Below are 22,917 nucleotides of genomic sequence, written 5' to 3'. Positions count from 1 at the left end.
CCTTTAGTTTTTTTTAACTCTACTAACACAGCTATATGTAATGGTAAACATTGACTGTTGTAAGGATCTTTCTGTAAAACCCTAGGAATAAATAAAAAATGGTGACATCAAAAGTCTAATTTCTTCAAAAGACTCAAATTTTTGCATTGGTAACTTGTATTTGAACCTATCAGTTGTCATTCTTTGCACCTGATTTATAATGTTACTTTTGTTCAATTGGGAATTTCATCTGTATAATAGTTGGTATCTTAAATGAAATGATAACCAACTTGTACTGTGTATTTTCAACACAATTAGATAGCAACCATTTCACTAACACTTACCCAATATGTTTTGTCCAAATACTATACAGTTTGATGGGAAATACTTGTTATATTCCCATGAGATAAAGTTCCATGGAAAATACTCCATGTAATCAATTAACTTTCTATCTAAATAGATAATATTAAATGTACATCTTGTAGTACATAAAATATTGGACAATAAACTCTGCTAAGATAGAAAGATTTCATGGCCATAACTGTGAACAAAAGTCAATACTAAAGTAAACCCTGATATGGTAACTGTTAATTCATTTATTTCATGTCATGAATGTCCCCCACTTTTAAGTATCCTACTTCTGAAACGAAGTTTTAAAATAAAAATAACTGAATGAGCATATCCTTTCATCTATGCTGTTTTATTTCAGAAGATGTTTATATTCCCTAAACCGTAACCTGTTACTGAGTTGTTTTGAGACAGATAAACAGACAGGCAGAGAAACCGTAATTTATAGGCAACTTTACTGTTTTTCCATTGTTTTTTTACTGTCTGATATTTTTTATCTCAGGCTACTGCCATGATACCAAAAAAAATATTATTAATGACAATGATATGTCAAATGGACTGTGACATTACTGATTAACAGAATAACGCCAGTTTTAAATCCTTGACAAAATATCACATCTTGCCTTGTCAGACTCACTATGATAATTTCTGCCTCTAATTTAAATTTGCCTGTACGTATCTTCCAAAAAACACAACAGCTAGTGATTATTGTGAGTTGTAATGGTATCATATACATGTATTCAAATTAATTAATTTTGAAATAGAACAGTTTCTGATACTCTTCCTCATTAATGACTTAATAATCTGCACATGAATTGGTACTTACATTGATGTTATTTTGAAACACTCCCTAAAATCACAGTTATAATAATGTCGTTCAGCTAAATTTACTATCACATCCATATTGTCTTTTAATATATTTAAAGATTCTGGAATCTTCAAATCTTTTGGTTTATTGTACTGCAAAAGTAAATTTGACATTTAACTTTATAAAGTATTGAATCAAAGCACATTTGGTAACTTCCTGATGATATACAGTATACAGAAAATGAGTTACTCAATGTTTTAAGAAAACAATGGATGCTATGACTAATCAAATGACTAAATACAACTGAGTAGCCATCACCGTAAGGTCCATGCAGACAGTGGTTTGTGTGGCATTTTAAGATTTCATACCAACCGATAAGCAGGTCAAATATAGACTTCAGTCTTTTTTTATATAAAAAAGGGGGTCAAACTTTTACTCAAGTATATATGGAATATGTCTTTAAGTGCCAAGATAATTTCTCACAACTCCTGTATGTTGCATTTAATTTTGGTTTTTACCATTGTTAACCTTTGATTCTGAGTCCTGGATTTCACTAACTCATGTTTACAATTATTTCATTCAAAAACTCTAGTTTTAATTGTAACTCCATATATTTGCATTACCTATGTTCTTATTTGTTTACATTTTTAAAAATTACTATTCTGTGCTTCTTCATTTTTTAATAAACAGCTGCGCTTTAAGCGCATGATATGCCAGTTGCCCTTTTAACTCGTCCTTATGCTTTTAATGAATTATGATCAACTAGAAATACTGTGAATACCCTCCCCCCCAAAAAAAGTAAATAAATAATGCAAATAAAATTTAACACTATCAAGGCTACCCCAATTTCAACTAAGTTTGTTGTCTTGATTTTTCACCCATACATTTCTATCTTGTTTAAAACACACTTTTCAGATAAGGTTACCAAGTACTTTTTATATTTATTAGTCGATCAACATAACAAATGGTCTGTTTTAAACAATTTTTCAATGAATAAAATTTCCTAAGCAATTTCCAGCCTTTTTTAAAGAGTAAAATTTCACAACACGGGAACATAAAACTTTACATTTATACAAATCAGAAGGTAGCTTACTTCAATAGATATGAATAATTCACCAAAGTTTCATAAAAGATAGTGAAAGTGTTTTTAAGTAATTGTGAGAAAACTTGAAAAACCCCCCTTTTTAAGGAAAAAATTCATAACGTGGAAACGAAAAATCTGAAATAAATAAAAAATTGAAAGGGACCTTGTGTTAATAGATATCAACAATTCACCAAAGTTCCATTAAAATTGGTGAAAGCATTTTTGCGTTATTGTCCAAAGTGTGGACGACGGACGGACGGACAACGGTATACCATAATATGTCCGGTCATTGACAGGCGTATAAAAATTACTACTGTATTTCATCTTTATCTAACAGAGACAAATTTAAACTTTGTCTTACCTTTTTTAATTTATTCTCATACAAAAATCTGACAAGTTCTAATTCCTCTTCTGGACATTGGGATGATAACGGGAGAGAGTCCATTAGTTCTCTTTCTGGAAAAAAAAACACTTCAGAATTTTTTTGATATTCTGAATAATGACAAACATATTCTGCAGTATTCAAGTTATAGAAAGAGTAATCAAGGGAACCAAGGTTATAGCGGTAATCAAAAGAATGCAATCCAGGGACAAAGACCAGACATGGAAAACAGACATACACAACAAAGAACATAAAATAACTAAAATCATACATACAAAGTAACAAAAGCAAATGAGCAACTCGGACTCCACTAACAACTGGGAGCATGGACCAGGTGCACCGGTAGGGTAAGCGTCCTATACTTTTCTAGAAACACTCGTCGAATTGCTCATAAAAAGTCAAGTCCGGGGTAGACAAACGAGGAAAAGAAAACTATGACCTGTTGAATAAATCAGTTTTCATGGCACAGATGGATACACCATAACGATCCACGAGTTCATGATGACAACCATAAAACTTCTGTAGTGATGACTTCAATCTTGTAGCAACATAACCCTGTTCCAGAAGCCTATTTGTTAGAGTTCTAGCGCGATACAAAAAGTCTGCATAGTTTCGGCAAGCTGTGGCATAATGTATGAGTTGTGCTATGAACACTCCATACGCAGGTGCTGAAGGGATGTTGCCACAGATGAAAGGAAAGTTGACAATTTTGAATGAAAAGTTGTTTGTCGTAAAGTTTGGTCAGTAGTTTTCCTTTACCATCGATTTCTAAGTGTAGGTCAAGATATGAGGCTGACTTCACGATGTCTGTAGTATCCTTTATCTCAAGTTCTTTGGGGTAGATGCAATGTATCAAATCCCTGAAATTAGGATTGTTTAAAGATATGTCATCTATATAGCGGAAACTGAGATTGAAGGATCTAGCCAAACGATATTCTTTCTTTCGGATCAGATCAGCTATAAAGTCAGCCTCATAAGAATGAAGGAATAGGTCAGCAAGTAAAGGAGCACAATTTGTTCCCATTGGAATGCCGACCGTTTGTTGAAAAACACATCCACCACACTGGACAAATATGTTGTCGATTAAAAATTCCAGCATTTTATATACATCTTCCTCTGTATTTTTGGAAGATGATTTGGAATTATTTCTCACAAAGTATGAGGAATCTCTACATGTATAATGTTTTTAAGTTGGGATTTTAACTGAGTATGGGGAATAGAAGTATACAGTGTTGAAAAATCAAAGGTTTTAATGCTATTATATTCAGATAATAGTCTTGAACTGATTATCTCCAAAAGATCTTTTGAATTTTTCAGGATCCACATTGATTTTTTGTTTGTTTGTTGGGGTTTAACGTCCGAGCAGCAATATTTCAGCTATATTCAGACGATGAACATGAAATTGATGATAAAATGAACATGAAACGATGATGAAATGAAAAAAGGATGGGACACAAGGACAATGGGGTCAACAAATTTTGATTGGCACTGGAAATAGGGAGACATGGGTAGGGTCAGGCAATTTAGCCTCCTGTGGCGGAGCCCTATGATTCCTACTCCAGGAGAATACCATAGCAGGGTTCTTTAACGTGCGAGAACGTGGCATCTTTCCCAACACGGTGCACCACTATGGTTTGCGGTCAGGTTTTCCGTATTATAGCCTGACAACCCCAGTATGTAACATGCCAGGGGTACCCCATTCCACCATCTGGGGCACACATCCCAGTTGCTCTGTGGGCAGAGCGCTCTAGCCCCCGGCTAGGGTTCTGAGCACTATTTAGTCGCCTTTTACAACAAGCTTAGCGCTGCTGCAGGCCTATTCTTTTAACACTCGGACATGCATAGGGAGATCCACATTGAATTAATACCACTACGGGAGTAACAAATGTTGTGGTAGGACTGCAAACCCTCTTTGACAGTTGTGAGTATAGAAGTTAAAAGTTTTGAAAGAGGTTTGGTGGTACATTTTGCAGATTCAGCTATGAAATGTTGTTTGTATGGATTGTTGTGGAGTTTAGGAATCCAGTACATAGACGGTAAATCACAATCATCGTCCTTGGTAGAGAGACCAAAAGAGGATAGCACATGGTTTTCCACAATCTCTTCTTTGGAGAGTGTGGTAGCAGTATAGGTTTTATCACTGCTATTATTTTCTACGTCTACCTCTGATAATAAACATTGGATGTAAAACGTTTTGCAGACAAAAACAATGTTGTTTTGTGCTTTGTCTGCTGGTTTGACAACATACTTATCATGTATAGTAGACAATGTTTTTGCTACATCTGGGTCTTTGAAAACCTATGTAGCCTTGGCACTCATCGACCTACTTAAAACTTTCATTCGTTTCAAAATTAAAGACCTCATGGCCTTTAACCACTCTGACAGAGAATCAATGTCTTCTTGTTCTAGTTTTATCCATTTTCTTGCGTAGTCCTTGACGGCATCCATTAGAACTTTAAAGTTATAATTCCAATTTATGGAGCATGGTCCACGGTACTTAGGACCTTTAGAAAGAAAATGCCGAGATTCGTTTTCGATGATGGTTAAATCTCCCGTAACGATGTGACCAGAAGGACCATATTTGAATGGAGAGTTTTTGCAAGAACAGTCAGGTGGTTTAGCCTTAAAGTCCTCAATCTCGAGCTTCTGCAATAGCCTTTTAAAATCTCACTTTTTTAAATACATTTGATGGTGTTTTTTTAATCATCTGAATTTAATTTGTCTACTATGGATAATTTGCTACTATTTCAACAATATTTACTTCATTTGGATTGTGATACTTTGTTGAATTGAATGAAATCACCCAAGTGTGTTATGGTTTTGTTTATGTTATTGGACTCCTTTGATGAAACCTGATTTCAAGGTAGTAAAAGTATAGTTAAATGGTCGCAAACACTGAATATCAGATGTTTTTGACGATATTTATGACGTTATTCCAGAAATAACAGTATGCATTTATGTAACTTTTACAAAAAGGTTCATAGGGTTTTATGAGTTTTATGCTGAAGAAGGATATCAGTTATCCGAAATATTCAATTTAAATTTTACCATCTTCTGGTGATGTTAAACATATTAAGACGTTTATTAATTTATTGTTATGTTTTGCATTGATTTAAACGATCCATCACCCCGTAAGAGTGATTTTTTACTTTATTTAGACGATTAATTATATATATAATTGTATAATTACTGTTGTGATCAAAGGAATTGTCAAAATAATATTACTTCATTTCCCCATAAAAAGTCTGAAATTACCTTCTTGTGCTGTGAGCATATGGTGGTTGACCAGCAAATCGAATGCTTCAAAACAATAAACATCCTGTCGCAGGGCTTCTCTATAACATTCTACTGCTAAGTTTCTGTTGTCCATTGCTTCATAAATCTTACCTCTTAATAAATTTACAGAATGTTCTGTCTGAAATTTTAATGGAGATCTTTAATGTATTATTGCTTCATTATGAACTTTCCCTTTTCTATATTAACTACAATAACTAAATTGTAAGGCAACTGAAAGTTTGGACAATTCATATCCAAAATACACTGGAGAAAAAAGCACTTGCAAATTCTTCGTATATATCATTGATTTTTTACAAAAACCAAATACCACCCAGGGATGACAGAATACAAGTTCCACCACTCTAATTTATAACTATAAAATAATTAACCAGTTGACATGATTGTATGGTTGTAGTTAGTTCATCTCATTCTACAAGAAATATATTACCATACTTCAGTAATAAGTTTCTTTTTTTAAATACCAATAAGTAATGGATACACAATACCTTGGAGTCCTTTTTCACTTCTACATAATCATATACTTAAAGAAAAGTAACTATTGGACGTAACTCTATCATATCTTTGAAAATTCATTTTATAATATATAGTAAGCAAAAACATAAAAACAACAACTTTTGCTTTATATTCAACGTCCCGGATCAGGATCAACTTGAAAACAGGCCACAAAATATAATAACTTAATACAAAGTTAAATTTGGTACATCAAAAACCAGAAGATTTAATTTCATAAAAATATGACATATATTATGAAATCAAACAACTTTCAATTTTGGACTCTTAGAACCCCAACGTGGACAAACTTAATAACAGGATATGAAACAATACAAGAGGTATACTACAGACTGTATATTGAAAATAATTGAAATTGGTCAAGGAAAGGCACTTGTAGTTTTATTATCAGCTTCTTTTACATTAATTGCCATATGTATATGAAGATGTTGATTTGCTATTTAATATATGATAATCATAGGATATTAAAAAATATGATAAAAGTATGTTAACTGATTTTCAAACTATGCTACATTCATTACACATGGTCTCATACATATGATAATCATATGTGGCACTGATGGATGTGTATCATTACTACTGTGAAAGTACATGTACTTATATTCATGGAGTACTAAATTTCAAGGATTTCATGGTTGACTCAAACCATGAAATTAAATTCCAAATGAAAAGCATATTTACTGTTTATTTGTACTGTGGGGGATGTCAAACCATGAATAAAAGTATGGTACTTTCACACTATCTTGAATAATACCATTTTTGCTTTACCTCCTTCAAAACAAGATCAATATGTGACTCATTAAAACTATGTGTAAGTTGTCTCATGTTATTGTTCTCTACCATGTCCAATATATTCAGTGCCTCTTGCCATTCCTTACATTCATACTGAAACACAAATTAAAACACATCAAACTGCTTGTGTTGTGCAGTGTTTGTAATATAAATTTCTGACAAGCCCAAGCTTAAAAAATTAATGAACTTATAAAGTAATCATTGGCATGTCAGCCAAATTCTCCAAGTCGTCCAGCATTTAACCAGCCTTGTCTGTCAGGCTGGTGGTCAATTTAAAAAAAAACTGATGCACCATTTCCTGGCAACCATTACTTAAGTGGATTATTTAATCCTTGACAAGGTCAGCAGATCTGTGCTTTGTTATGTATTTTTTCCCGGTAACCTATTTTTTTAAGTGAATTAACAAAATTCATATGAAATTTATATGCATTTGGTGTTGTTTCAACAAAATGTATGACAAAAAGTTAATAATACAGCAATATTTTTCAACCAACAATATTACTAGGTATTGTAAACCTTAACTTTGCAGTGTATAATACACAGGTAAAAAAAATTGTATACAAGACTTTTTTTTCTTTAACACAGCCCTTATCATCAACAAGAATACAACTAGATACATTTCTAAGATATGATGACATCTTTAAAAAATAATTGATTCACATTCTACCATGTATAATGGTACTTCCATGGTAAAACACTGATACAATTATGAAGCAAGACTCAAATTTATCTTAGATGGCGGATGGATTTTGTGTGGTACCAAATGTATCACTAAGTAAAACTGGTTCTGAATAGAATAATACAGGTATACATGTAACTACCAGTACATGTACATGTAATAATATAAAACCTTGTCCAATCCAGAAACAATGACCTGTGGTGTACTTACATAAGAATTTATTCATTTGTATGGTTTGTTTTTGCTTTTATTGATAATTGAACTATAAATAATGTAAAACCCAATAATACTTACATGACAAAGAGCTGCTAAATAACGACAAGAAGAATTGGTCTGAAATATAATGTTTAGCAGTAGATTTAAAAAATGCACTAATTTTTCTAGCACTCATTATTTTCGTCAATGACAAGACTTTTCCGAATGATGAAAATAATCTGGTCTTATTTCGTCACCTGAAATCTTTGAAAGTACAAAATATAATACGAATTGTATCAAGTGGAGAAAGTGACAATTTTATTACCCCAAGCTAATTGCAAGACGCAACAGGTGTCAAAAATATGTGTAAACAATCACCTAATTCGCCAATTACACTAATCACACACAAGGAGTAAATGTCGATCTCTTGACCACTCAAGCGTGACTTCAATGCACACAGTAAAAGTCAATAAAGTTAGTATGCTGGTACAAAATTTCCGCTGGAGAAATTACTTTACTTCTTGTTAACTTTGTATCAAAATGACATAAACAGTTATTTATCAATGTGGGTAATTTTTGTCAGTACACAGGTGGCACTCTACTTTGTAGATGCATGTTGGCAATATTAACGATCTTGAAAACATAATTTATGCTATCAATGAACTCCCCAGGGACCAAAACTATATAAATATATCTGAAATGATAACTGGTGCATGTTAAGGCAGTTCATATCTATAACTACACTGTACTAGATGTATTTTTGTCTTTCTACAAAAAATGGCCATGCAGAAAACAGTGTTTTTTCAATATTAAAGAATTTAAAATTATACCAGGGATGTATAGAATATGCAGTCCCTGATTAAGTTTATGAGTGTTAAAGGATTCCTATTTTTGATGATTCTTGAAGATTGGGGTTTTTTTAAAAATAAATCTCAGGTATATTTGCTATTTGGATTGTCTGGAAAACATGTTTGCATAATAGTGAAAATGTGCCTTATTCATATGCAATGTACATTTAAGTTTTATTTAATGTCTTTACACAGTGCTGTAAATAACAGATTATACTGAAATATCTTATGTCAGATGCAAATACATGTACTACTGGTACTTTAAAAATGTACCATTAAAATGGTCATTTTCTCACGCGAAAGTGACTAAAGCTTTCAAAATCCTGGAGAAAACCCTTCATATACAATCCAGATATATTTTGTTTACAAATAGAATAAAGGATTCTTTGACAAAAACATAAAAATAGTTCTCAATCAATCAAAAAGAAGTGAAAAAAATCTTACTTCCGCACTGAAAAAGTTAATATTACTCAACCTACTTACTTTGTCAAATTTCTTATTGCGCAATAATCTAGATGCCCTATGATACTGCCCTGTCAAGTATAATGTTTGAGCATACCAGTAGATATCATCAACACTACCTAAAATAACCAACAACATTTTAATTTGAATTTGAAAAAAAAAATACCACTGGTACTTGTGACTCCCTTCAGAGCTTCGATTGTATTGACTGCTGATTTCTGTTTCCATATGAAATTCATTACATATACAACATGTATATGTACTGTACATAATGTACAACAGAAATTGGTACTAGTTTATGCGAAACAGTATGAACAAATTTAAGGGTTAAACATAACATAACACCATGTTGATGATTACCATTAATGATTTGGCTAGAAAATAATTCCCCTGGCACATATTCTAACTAAGAGTGCACAATGAAATTTTATGAGAAAACTATATATGAAAGGAAATATTAATTACAGACTTTTTTCTTTGACATTTATTGAGGAATGGAATGATGAAAAAATTCATTATCAAACATATCACAGAAATCTGCAATCAGTCACACAATCAAACCTTAGAAAGAACACATAGACAAAAGGTCAATCAACAAATAGTTGTTGTCTTACAAAAACCAATTGCCTAGTGATGCTGATGTCCAATGATTGAAGCAATTTATCATTGTAGAACAGCTATGGCCACAATTTTTTTCTTCAAATCAGTTATACGGCTATGAATACATTACTTGTTTTCAGATTTGGTATTTATTTGGTTTAATTTGGTGCAATTAAAATAACATAATAAATGTATCCTTTCTATAATACCACTTCAAACTGTTTAATCTATTACTCCAAAGACTTCAAAAGTGCAGTGTAATCGATGCATGATTTTTTCCAACATGGTAAAGTATGTTTCGACAAAACATACAAGTATATTATACATGTACATTTTGTATAGCATGAAGACTTACCATTAGACAAGGAGACAATTTTGTCTGCCCAAAACAATGCTGAATCATAATGATGCTGAAAAAAAGTATAGAATATATATACAAGCATTAATAACAACAAACATCAGTCCTAGGCTATTATTGTGCTGTTCTCAATTAAATAAGGAAACAATTCACTGCTTTTATACATGATACACACAGTTTATTTTATTTCTCAAAAATACAATGATATAGTATTAGACCATGTTTTAATCAAAATTATTTCAGAAACTTGACTTAAAATTACAAAACTGAAAATCAAAATATTTTGATATTGGTCTGATGACTCAAATTAGGGTCAACCCTACGCCATTTGAAGTACTTCCCCTCATATCCTTTATAAAAATTTTGCTTTTTTTTTTAAATAAACACAAATATCCACCTGTTCACCAAATTTCTTACCTAAAAATTTTAGATAAGAAATTTGGTAAACAGTTGGGATATTTGTGTAATTTTAAGTAACTTTTGCTCTGGAGGTACATTTGTTTTTGGATTTTTTAATAAGTTTGGCTTCTGGAACAGAGTAATGTTGCTACATAGCATCACCACAGAAGTCGTCATCATGAATTGGTTGATAGCTACAGTGTATTTATCAGCACCATGAAAACTGATTTGTTCAACATGTCATAATTTTCCTTTTCTCTTTCATCTAGCCCCGTGCAGGTCCAGGTGTTAAAAGAATAGGCCTGCAGCAGCACTAAGCTTGTTGTAAAAGGCGACTAAATAGTGCTCAGAAACCTAGCCAGGGGGCTCGGTGCTCTGCCCACAGATTAACTGGGATGTGTGCCCCAGGTGGTGGAATGGGGTACCCCTGGCATGTTACATGCTGGGGTTGTCAGGCTTTAATACGGAAAACCTGACTGCAAACCATAGTGGTGCACCGTGTTGGGAAAGATGTCACGTTCCTCACACGTTAAAGATCCCTGCTGTGGTATTCGATAAAGTAGGAACCTTAGCGCTCCACCATAGGAGGCTAAATTGACCAACCTTACCCATCCCCCTTTTTTCTAGTGGCAATCAAAATTTGTTGACCCTGTTGTCCTTGTGTCCCATCCTTTTTTTTCATTTCACGTTCATTTTATCATCCATTTCCAAGTTTTTAATGGAGTCAAAGTGGCTCATTTATTTTTGTTACTTTGTATGTATTATTTTGGTTAGTTTTTCTTTGTTGTGTGTGTCTGTTTACCATGTCTGGTGTTTGTCCCTGGATAACATTCTTTCGATTTCGGCTAGAATCTTGGTTCCTTAGATTTCACTTTGCACATCAAAAAAGATTGTTTTGGCACATGATTCAGTCTGGCACATTTTAAATCATAATGCTGCCCTTCCAGATAGCAATCACAAGCTTGTAAGTCTTGGGCAGACAATTTCTCCTGAACATGTGAAACATGTCCATTCACACTGTTCTTCTTTGTAGAAACTAACATTTCAAGAATATTCCATGTGTTTTTAACATGTGGGATATTTACATTTTCGTCCAAGATTTTATTTTTTTTTCAACATCTGCTTAAGACAGTGCACCATTTTTGACCCAGTCATTATAACTTTTGTGTTTGACCAACAAAAAATTCATCCATTTTCAAACACAGGGGCTTGCTCCCACTATCAAATATGCAGTCAAACTAGCATATAACCCGAAAAGAAAACTGTTCAGTTTATCTAAAGTGAACAAAGTTTGAATGACATTAACAGTTGTACTTTTGCTTATTAATTGATAACATTTTAGTAACAAATCAGGTGTACCTGTCACAATTCTGTATGTATTGACGCAAACCAGATGTGTGGACGATTAGCCTGAAGAGGCTCCCCATCTACAAATGTGTGGACAAAGAGCCACTGCCTATTGTTATATACTGGTCAAGACTCAAGCAGTAGTTCTCACCTGCAAGCAATTCTATTCCTCTCCTGTGAACAATTTAATGCCCAAAATTTATGAAAAATGCTAACATTTTACTATCATACGTTTTCCATAGAGGAATAAAATTTTGGAAAAGGACTTGCAAGTATTGCTTATGTCTTGAAAATGGTGAGATCTACTTTTTTACTCCAACCAGTAATATGCTCCCAAAGGGAGCGTTTATGGTTGTATTATCAACTTGGTTTTGTATACATCAATATCAGGTTTGTACCTTCATTTTCAGGAGCTGAAAAACAGCATAATGGCAGCTTCATTTGCAATTTGTCAGACCAAGACAATTAATTAGTATAATACTTGAGCCTTTACGGACATATATTATTACAAAATTTACCGTATTTGAAGGTTATAAGTATAGTATATCAAATCAGAGCTGACAAAAATATCAAAGTTATTTTTGATAAAAGATTTCACATTCATCATATTGTATTTTGTTAGTATAATGGGCAAGTGATGAAGTATTTTCAATACTATTGACTATTCCCAGTATTGGCACTTATATTCATGAAAATACAATTGTATTGACCGAATACTTCAAATCAGCCACGGAAATTATATTCTTATTACTTTATCAATATAACTTTTCACTCTTTCCCTCAACTTTGGCAAATTATAAGTGCATGGTGGATTCTGTTTTTCTGCTGTTTCAATTTTCACTTCATCACCCGCCATACTTGTTTTCATGAGCACTTCCTGAAGAGTTGACCAATAAGATGCAAGTTAATATCTATGACCGGAAGTCTGAACTTTGGGTTACAAAAGATAGTTTGTGATTGGCTGATTAAAATAGATCTCGCTTGGAAACGTAAACAATATGGAGGACACCATAATACATTGATTTTCCCATGAAGAAAAAATACAGTAAATAATAATTCTGGGTAAAACATCATGATAAATTGTAGGCCTTTAATCTCCTTTTACAATTGATAATAAAACAAACTGTAGCAATCAAAATAACTGAAAAATTCCATGGGACTTTGTGCCCCTGTACTTATATCTTTTCGTCATGCATTGCCATTGGCATTGCCGTTAGAAGTTGTAAATTCGTGTTTATTAGGTCGAATTTTTTACTATAAATAGACATTGTTTACTGTAAATGTTGTAATTGGGCCCTAAATATAAATGTCAGTAAATGTGATACCCTCCAAAATGTTTGTCCGCCTGTTAATAAGTAGTTCCTTTCACACAATAATTAAAGTTTACTTATGTATTTTTTTTTAAGATTCGTTCATATCGACAAATAGCATGATTTACAATTTGGAATGGATAATTATGTCAAGATTTTATCAACTTTGTTGCCTAACACAATGGCTTTCAGTGTGGCTGATCATTGTACTGCTTTTGTGAGAGAGAAAAAAAATTCCCTGACAATAAAATTGCAGAGAAATTTTAAAGTAAACACCCAAATCATAACGTTATTGTTCTGAGTCTTCAGGCTACAAACGTACAGTGATTGAAAACTGTAATGAAACCATTCAGTATGTTATGTGATGAAAGCAATGGTAGGGGTGCCAAAAAGTTCTTTGCTACTCTTGTTGGCATTCTTAAAAATGGAAGCAGGTCCATCAAAACCAGACTCATTGACATGCCAGTGATGAATATTGGAACAGGGCAAGATCTATTTTATGCCATTCCAAGCATCACTTCTGTGAATATATGTATAATTCATTTTGTTGATTCATTTGTATATATCATGTATTTATGGTTTTGACAAAAATTCTTTTAAATCCTCTATTTTATTTAATTTATAACACAACAAAATATGTCGATAATGTCATCACGCAAAATCAATGCAATTGTATGATGGATTGCAGGAGATCTCCTACAATTAGGTTTGACTAGGTTAACCAACAGGTATGATTTCACTGGACAAAATGATGATCCATGGCAATTGGGCATTACCCCGGATGTTGAATCGAAATCATTACCTCAGTGGTTTTTTGTTAATTCATCTTCATGTTAAGATACAAATTTGAGACAAGTTACTTAATACTACAAATGTGTTTTTTTTTATGTTGTTTTTACCTTCCTGGAATTGTATACAAAAATAGAGTCAAATATATCAAACTGCAATTTCTTCTGTGAAGCTTCTGGAGTGCCAACACTCATGTGCACTGATTTATACATATTTTAATATCCAGTTTGTTAATAACTGGAAAGTGGACAACATTTCCTTTTCTTATATGTTTTAATTCTTCTTGGATGGCCTTGAAACACACATTTGCACCTGAAAATTACAGATCCTTAATAATATCGATTTTTCTGTTGTAGGGAACACCTTGAATATGCCAGTTAAATGCATGTCTAATGTTTTCAAATGAGATGGATTAAGCTTTAGAGCGTGAAATTCTTCAAAATTATAATCATGTTGATTTCAAATATAGTAGGATATCAGAGGTTTGGAAAGTCTTCAAATAACGAAGTTTAATGCACCGAAATATAATACAGCTAAATTTGGTATCATTTTTTAGGAAAATCATTCTACTTTCAAATTAGAATTGTCATACAAATGTATTGTGGTCACAACTTGTAAAATTTGGCATTTTATGAGGGCACCCTGTTTACCTTCACAAATACAGGCTGGTAAAAAGTCAATTTTGATTATGAAAACATGAAAAAAAATTGTTAATGATCTAAATATGTTTCAAAGTAATCATTAAGGATTATATAAGGCTGTAATTTTAAAGTAAATATTGATATGTAGAAAATATTGACATAGTTTTTGCAGACCATATTTTTGTGCTAATTTTAAGCCAATTTTCATTAACTGTATGAAACTCATACATGTTTATCGATCACAGTCAGTTTAAAGGTATAGATTTTGTACGCAGGGACCTTCTGAATTAAGTCTCAAAGTTGTGTAATGATAAGAAGTATTTTTAATTAGTAAACAAAAAGGTCAATATTGGTACCTCATAAATGCGGAATTTCATGTATTCCTTGTACAATCAACTGTATATTGTGGCCAGTCAGTAACTGGTACGCTTAGCCAAAATTACAGTCTAGCGTTGTTGTGTCTCACTAATGATAGGGTTGTGTATTGTGTATTCTGCTTGGTTATTTTTGTTTAGTTTACAAGAAGTCTTTGACAGAATTTTGTATTTGTGTTCTTATTTGGATATCCGCTTATGTTTTTTTAAGTGACATTTATAAGACTTGGACCAAATCTGAGTATGATACGTTTTAATTTCGAATTATAATAGTTTTTCAAACTTTCAACATCTAGTACTAAGACTAGTAGATTTGAGAGATGATTTGAATTGGGGTTGAAAGAAATCTTAGTCAATAAAACATTTAGGCATATATAAAGAGAGGGTTGGATCAGTGGTTTAGCTAAATAAGAAATCATAAGTCATTAAGTGTGCAAAACATTTGAAAAGAAGTACATATGCTTAACAAATGGGAATGTTTGTTTCTTACTTATAGAAGACACACTGGAAGGTTGCGATTGCATTAATTGTATAGACCAGATAAATCATTTCGACTGATTCACATTTCCTTTTTATCTACAAAACAATGAATTCATAAATAGTGTGTCAAGTCTTATATGGAACTCCAATTAATTCTGATATCTTACTCATCATGGTACTATGTTGGTGGTATATTTTTTTTGTAACCCGTGAAGAACAGGGACTCCATATAATTAAATTAGGGCGAAAGTGATATAATGTTCTGCAAATTTTATTTGCAATTATGACTGTATGATATACCATAATTCCTATCTTATCTCATTAACAAGGAAAGGAGTCTTGGCAATTCAAAAATTATCTGCCGTTATACATGTACATGCAGTAACCACAGGGGCTTGCTCTATCAAATATGCAGCCCCACTAGTATATATAGGTTATATATACTAGTTGGGCTGCATATTTGATAGTCAGAGTAAGCCCCTGTGTAGTAACCAATCGTGAAATACCTCAGCAAATGAACACTTTACAAAGCAATCAAGAACCATACTAATGATTTTCAGATCTAGGTCAAGCTGAAATCGTAATTTTGTTGTTTCACTTGATGCTACATGTATTAAACAGCATTTCGCTTTACCATTAGACTCAAAAGTAACATAAACTGAACACAAAGAGCCAAACTAATGAAGTCGCCTACTTTGTTTTAGTTCATTTGAAACAAAAAACTATTCCAATATGAAATATGGCAGGTTGGTAAACAAAGGGGTAGAACAAATCGCTATCGTCAATGCTATCCCAAGAGGCCGTTGCAAAGAAATTGAAATATCCTCTCTATTCTGTCAAGATATTCTTATAACCTGCCAGTCTTCAAATCAAAAGCTATCCCAGTATCCAGTCACAAACTGTATAATCATAACAGGTCTGTTTGAAAGATATGGGTTTATATGCCAGAATATTCAATACTTTTACTTTGCTTAACTCTGCTAAGAATCTATTCTTTCATCATGTTTACTATTAAAAAAGTGTTCCAAGTCAGTGGCAAGAAATAAGCTTTTCAAACCGAAAAAAAAACAAAATTGTTGCTGACACAAATAATCAAACTGGTCAGAAAAAAGTGTCTTGGAGGTGCAGTTTTTGTCGCATTTCATGACCTTACAAAACTGGTACTGTTATACAATACAATGAAAGTGTTTTTGTTTCTTTCTTTTGGCTTGAACTGGCATGTTTAAGATGAATATCGGCGATATAGAGTCAAAAACAATCTAGGACCAAATCAATTAGGATACAATAATGCACTGTTTCGTTATGTGCAATAAAATCCACTTTGGCCAATAAGGAAGTGTTTGAACTGCATTTATTGCATTATTGGTATTATTGTTTTTAAATTAATACATGCTTTCTGTTTCTCAACAAACTGATAGTTTTCGTTGTAGCCAGTACAACAAGAAATTATAGACAGGTTAAGTGGTGTTCTTTTGAGTTAATGAAAAATTCCATGTTTATCTCAAAATTTGTCAAGAACTGAGATGGTTGCAGTATATAAAACTTAGGCCTACTAAACAGTTTTGTTTAGTATCATATACTTATCTTTGCAAATACACGAAATATTCATACACTGGACCACATGGGAACTTATTTTTGAACTAATGGAGAAATGACTCTTTCAAAGCTGATTAGCTGCAAAGCTGAATAGAAAATTTGATATCTCACTGCAAATGTTAGATATTAAAAAATAATTTCAGAATGTGTTTTTTCAATATTTACTTTTTAGTTTTTACATTTCGATACCTCCAAGGTCAAGGTCGGCCTTTCATTTCGGGCTACTAAAATTTGAAAGTTTTTGATATGTTTACTAAAAGTAGCTGCGTACAGCGCTATTTGATAGTTTTTCTTAAATATAGCTATTGATTCTTGTATAGGATGGAATTTGAGTTGATTCGATGTAAAAAGTTTGGAATTTTTTGCACCAGCAAAGGGAAGTAAGCCATACAAAAATGATACTTTCTTTTCTTAAAAATCATGATTGACCTTTGACCCCATTTTGTTAGAGATGCGACCACAATCGATGTGTACAACATCACTATTTCAATAGAGCTTGATATATGTTTTCCATCAATATATATAATTCAGCCATATTATATTCCAGTGCATGAAATTCTCAAAAATTGATAGCCTGCTATCCTACTAATATTAATAAGCCTTCAATATTTGCTGCCTTCTGTTCACTTTTCATGGTATCTTTGGTATTGATTGATATTTTGTTCTTTTCTTTATGTATGTCTGCTGACAAGTTTGTGAAACATTTGGTTACCATATTGTTTTGAAAAGAATTAGCAACTCCAGCGTTGACTAAATTAAGCTCAGGGTATAAGAAATACAAGGTCTTCATGTAATGCCTAGATGTTGCACAGGGATTGGCTGATTTTTTCATAGGTGGGATAATATGTGATACCCTACAAAAAGTTGTGTGTCCGTCTGTCCATCCTTGACTGTTTCCAGATGATAACTTGAAAACAGATCAATGAATTTTTTAAACTTTGCACAGTTCAAGTTAGGCCATTTTAAACACTTTGCCATCCCCTTTTTTCACCATTATATTGCTGGGTATCACTTAATGTTTCATTAATGCCCTATATTCTTACTTAGAATGATATTGCACAAATGAACATAAACGTTCCCAAAGTTGTATTTATTCATATGCTCTTGAAATAAAACTACATACTGCTTCAAATTAATTGTATTGAAACAGCAATAAACCTGACAGTTTATCAGGTTTTTTTATTTTTTTATTAACTAATGAAACCACAAGTGCTGCTATAAGTAACTTTTCTTCTGGCTTTTGTTTCTTAGAAACCATCTTCAGCCAATTGTGCAACAACATTTTTTCTTCTAAAACTGCTGAAATAATTTTCAAAACTTAGTCTGTTTGTTCTAAGTCATGATGAAGTCACAGTTTCTGATTATGGTCCATCACTATGTACAGATAAATGTTGCCTTGGAATCTACATTTTGGAGTATCACTGAATTGATAAATGTGTTGGTCTATTTAATCTATTTTCGAGTTCATAAAGTTATATATTTACATTTTCCTCTTTTGTGCTGAATTATAAAAATAGCTGCCAATAAAATTGTTAAAGTTCTAGAAGTTTTTCAGATTTTTCAGTTAGTCAGTATTGTTTTTTTTTTTTTTTTAGTAGCTTATAAGAAAGATGTCTGCAGAAGAACAATATGCTGATCAAGCTAAACGGCTTGTAGATGATGTCATAGAAGCTTCCATTAAAAGACTAGAAACTGGAATTGCTCTTACAGAGAGAGAAAAGACATTTGAATCAATAAAACAAAAGTCCGAAGCTAGCCCTGAAAACACATTTGTAAGGGAAGAAAATTTTGTTGTTGAAAACATCAAATGGCTCAATATTGGAGAATTTTCTGTTGAGCAAGCAGAAGAGAAAATGCATGAATATATAAAGGTAACTTAATAAGTTTGTTTTGGCTTTGTATGGCTCTTTTTAAACTTGAAACATTTTCAAATTTCAGTACCTTTAAATCACCAAAAGATTCAGCATTACACTTGTCACCACACCTCTATTTTCCTGTCACTAGTCAGACATAAAAACAACCGTTTTTGCATTTTTGGCTGATTTCTCTGAAACAGTAGGTATTTAATAATAGGAGAAACCTGCAGGATCTTATTTATACTACATTGTATGATGAAAGTAGAACTTGGAAGTTAACAAAAGCCTTTTTTGTTTTAACTGCTGTTTTAATCAATGAGCATGTGTGACATATACATATACAGACAATAACAGTGCTCTTGCTTGACATAAAACTGATGAATAAATGAGGCTTAAAACCATGGGAAAATGTGAGGCTGTGTTGAGCATTTTCACCTATTAGAGCCAAATTTATATTATATGCTTTCAAAATCCTGGAAAAAAACCTGCATATATCAGTGATCAAATTTAAGGGGAAATACTTGCTAAATGCAAGTTGAAATTCAATTTTACTAGTAGAAATTATTTCCACTTGTTAAAATTCACTAGTGAAATTCTATGTCATATACGTAAAGTCCAGAAATAAAAAAAAAACCCTCAAATTTAGCGTGTGTAAATTTTCAGTTCCTGCTAAATTTAGCTAGTGGAAAAAATTCTGAAATTCAATCCCTGTATATCAAAGTATTTGTCAAGTTTATGCACTGTTATTGTCTTTATATTACAAGAAAAATTTAAACATTTTAAGGATGTTCGCTGTTCTATAAGAATAACAACAATTTCAAAGTGGGGTCACTGGGCAAACAATTTTAATGATATGAAATGGATAAAACCGTTTATCTGATGTAAAAATTATTCTTTGACATATATGGAAATAATAATTTAATTTGATATATGTAAAAAAAAAAAACAAAAAAAAATAGATATTAAAACTGTTACCTTGGTGAAATTAAATATTTGGATTAAAGAAATCCATCAGTATCAAATATTTGTCACCTTTATACATATTGAAGATTTTTTATTTATGGAGAAATTTGATAAATTCTGAATATGAATTTTTAGCTGTTGAGCACAGCTGTCATAAGTACATAATATACTTTATTTACCTTTTTAGTGTTTATGTACTTAAAAAAGATATTTATCTGTTAAACATTGAGGCACTAAGCTTGGACTAGCTTGATCTAAAGTGGTAATTTTAATTTTCTTATTCATGTATCTCATCACTGATCCTAACATTTTGATAGAAATCTTATATTTCAGACTTGGGAGTATGATGTTAGCTGGTTGTACTGTATAGATTTTTTAGGAGCAGAGGAATATGATTTTGACACCAGATATAGATTTAGAGTACGATGGAGTATACCAACAAGACGAAAACCAATACCAAGAGCTACTGCTTCTGTGTATTTCTCTTTTGTTGTATCTAAAATAAAGCCCAAGGTAATCAGTCAGAAAAAAAACACCGTAATGATTCAAAGCTTTACAAAATCAGGATAAATTTCTTGTTCTGTCAGGTTTTGTGGATTGTAATGTGAACAGATGGTTCTCTACTAAAACTAAGACCATTGAATCTGTCTGTAATACATTAGTTCTGACCTTTCAAATAAGGTAAATCAATTTATATGGATTTTTGTGGGTATAAATTTAAATTCATGAATGTGGAATTTACATTATTTTTTTTTTCATTATTCCCAAATGATTCTTTTTAATGTATTGGCTCAAGGCTGCAAATTTTATGAAGAAGTGTTCCAACTAAATAAACACAAGTACAAAATCAAAATATTGCATACCAGAATTCTAAAAAGACTAAATGATGCAATATTGTAAATGATTTTGCATTGTTTAATTCAATTGATTTATTTTTCAGCATTACCCTGTAGACACTTATTATGTATATGAGACCCACAAATTAGTTCACAAGTGAGTATTTTGATCTAGGCTCTGTTTCACAAGTTATGACAAATTAGGGTTAAAATTGATTTTCCACCAATGTTTAGATCTGAGATAAAATAAACTTGTTATGAGGCTTGTCATGTATCTAAACACTCTGAATAAAATATTAAGAAAGATTAATATATGGACTGTTTATTGTAAACCATAATTATAATTGTTTTGCATTGGAATGCATCTTTAGGGATACTTTTTTTTTATTATTATTTTTGTTTATCTTTATAAAATGCACAGGTAAAGCATTGAAAAAATCTATAGCATGACATATAAAAACGTTCAAACACTGGCAGTAGTTATGATATGCCTCACTTCTTACTTCCTGGTCATATGTACATACATGTGTATTCCAAAAACACGCTGAACCTAGGTCTGTACATTGATAGTGCTTAATCTGTGTGTATGTTGGGATTAAATGTAGTCTATATAAAGTTAAGAATGTGTAATGAAAAATTTGATTTGTTGTATCAATAGTATGTTTTTGAAATCCTTATTTTCCAAGCTTTGTAGTGGCATGCACCTTTTAAGATACCATTTGTCTTTAGAATTCACAGAAAAATTTTGAAGATCATTTTTTTAACATATTAAGTAATGAACCATTTAATGTAAGATGTGTTTAGTAAGACCCTAAAGGCTAGATGGTCTCCCTTTTTGTAAGCCAGTACATTTTTTGTGTAGTAAGTGACTTATGTTCAGCAAGCTGTTAGTACTATTAAATTTCTAGAACCAATTTGATGTTCTGGTTTTTTCTATTTCAGACCAGGACAGTCAAGGTTCAGAGAAAAGTGGCTGAAAGATATAATTGAAAGTAAAGTAATGATGATGCAAATGGTGGAATTCTGAAATGGTTTAGTGACATGATCAGTTCTTCATTTCTAACATCTCTAAAAAGAGTCTTTTTTAAAACTTGGTATAATGCTTATATTGGGGTCTATGGAATGTCTGCCTTCCTCGACATAAGAGATGCTTTTTATTTTATATGAAAATTTGAAAAATGTTGATATCATTTTACATAAACCGACAAATGATCATGAAAAAGTTATGTCGTTATTCATTGTTTTTAAATTATATCTTTTATGTATTAAAAATAGAAATATATATTCAGATCTGGTTTATTAAGAATTTACCCAATTATAAAGTAATTGAAACAGCTAAGGAAACAATGGAAAAAGCAACATACAAAGCTCTCTAATGACAAACTTTTTAATAATCTGTCTTCAGTTGGACAGATGACTAGATATCAAGATGCCATCGTGAATTCATAGTAAGAGGGTTTCCATGAAAGACCCAGGCAGTGGTTATCACATGCCAAGTTTTGTCTATAATTTGAAATAAAGGGAAATAACTCTTTGATTTGTTCATAATTTTGATGATTTTGTTAGGGATTCTGAGTCATCCCCATCTGATACAGAAAAAGCCCTGTTCTTCTTGACATCATAATGAGATTAACATTACAACAGAACAAAACAAAAATCGGTGGGATGTACTTATCATGAGCCACCCATAACAAAGAATTTGCCTGACTTTTATATGGAAAGTCTTTTAAGTCAAAGTGATCTTAAAAAGGAAAAAAATATAGATGTATGTAGATGAAAATTTATATTTTTTAAATACAATAAAAAACACATATCGTTGAAAGAGTTTTGGGAGACCCTCAGAATAAGCCTCTATCAAAAGATATTAAGACTACAGAAATAAAGGAGTTAATTTGTCTTATATGTAGAATATTTTGTTTGTTTTCTATCAGTCAGGATGGGAAATTACTCATTACACTTTTGATACAACCTCTTTCATGTCATA

At 32.0% G+C, this 22,917-nt stretch overlaps 2 protein-coding genes across 5 annotated transcripts in view; one reads left to right on the top strand and one right to left on the bottom strand.

Moving 5' to 3' along the window:
* LOC148624593 (cell division cycle protein 16 homolog) overlaps positions 1-13,010 on the bottom strand; it is a 28,491-nt gene extending 15,481 nt beyond the window's left edge. The window contains exons 1-9 of the mRNA XM_088567315.1: positions 12,840-13,010; positions 10,340-10,394; positions 9,406-9,503; positions 8,174-8,212; positions 7,177-7,293; positions 5,857-6,016; positions 2,581-2,675; positions 1,154-1,287; positions 2-81 (exon numbers count right to left, since the gene is read on the bottom strand). Coding sequence (XP_088423441.1) covers positions 2-81; positions 1,154-1,287; positions 2,581-2,675; positions 5,857-6,016; positions 7,177-7,293; positions 8,174-8,212; positions 9,406-9,503; positions 10,340-10,394; positions 12,840-12,956 — 895 coding nt within the window. The 5' untranslated portion in view covers positions 12,957-13,010. The remainder of the gene's footprint in view (position 1; positions 82-1,153; positions 1,288-2,580; positions 2,676-5,856; positions 6,017-7,176; positions 7,294-8,173; positions 8,213-9,405; positions 9,504-10,339; positions 10,395-12,839) is intronic.
* A 24-nt stretch (positions 13,011-13,034) lies between these two features.
* On the top strand, positions 13,035-22,215 carry LOC148624592 (A-kinase anchor protein 14-like). Of its 4 annotated transcripts, none has more exons than XM_088567318.1 (5): positions 13,035-13,133; positions 18,874-19,149; positions 20,431-20,610; positions 21,038-21,090; positions 21,876-22,215. In XM_088567318.1, exons 2-5 carry the CDS (start codon positions 18,889-18,891, stop codon positions 21,958-21,960), a joined length of 579 nt encoding a protein of 192 aa, XP_088423444.1. In that variant the 5' UTR covers positions 13,035-13,133; positions 18,874-18,888; the 3' UTR covers positions 21,961-22,215. The 4 variants fall into 4 exon arrangements, with proteins under 4 accessions (XP_088423444.1, XP_088423442.1, XP_088423445.1 ...); XM_088567316.1 differs by having other exon boundaries at positions 13,039-13,150; XM_088567319.1 differs by having other exon boundaries at positions 13,058-13,150; positions 18,877-19,149.
* The last annotated feature ends 702 nt before the right edge of the window (positions 22,216-22,917 follow it).

The sequence above is a fragment of the Perna viridis genome, chromosome 2 (assembly GCF_037379345.1).
Source record: "Perna viridis isolate PV_CMFRI_1.1 ecotype Kerala chromosome 2, ASM3737934v1, whole genome shotgun sequence".
Lineage (NCBI taxonomy): Eukaryota > Metazoa > Mollusca > Bivalvia > Mytilida > Mytilidae > Perna > Perna viridis.
The sequence above is the reverse complement of the archived record's forward strand: the minus strand, read 5'-3'. Positions and strand labels throughout refer to the sequence as shown.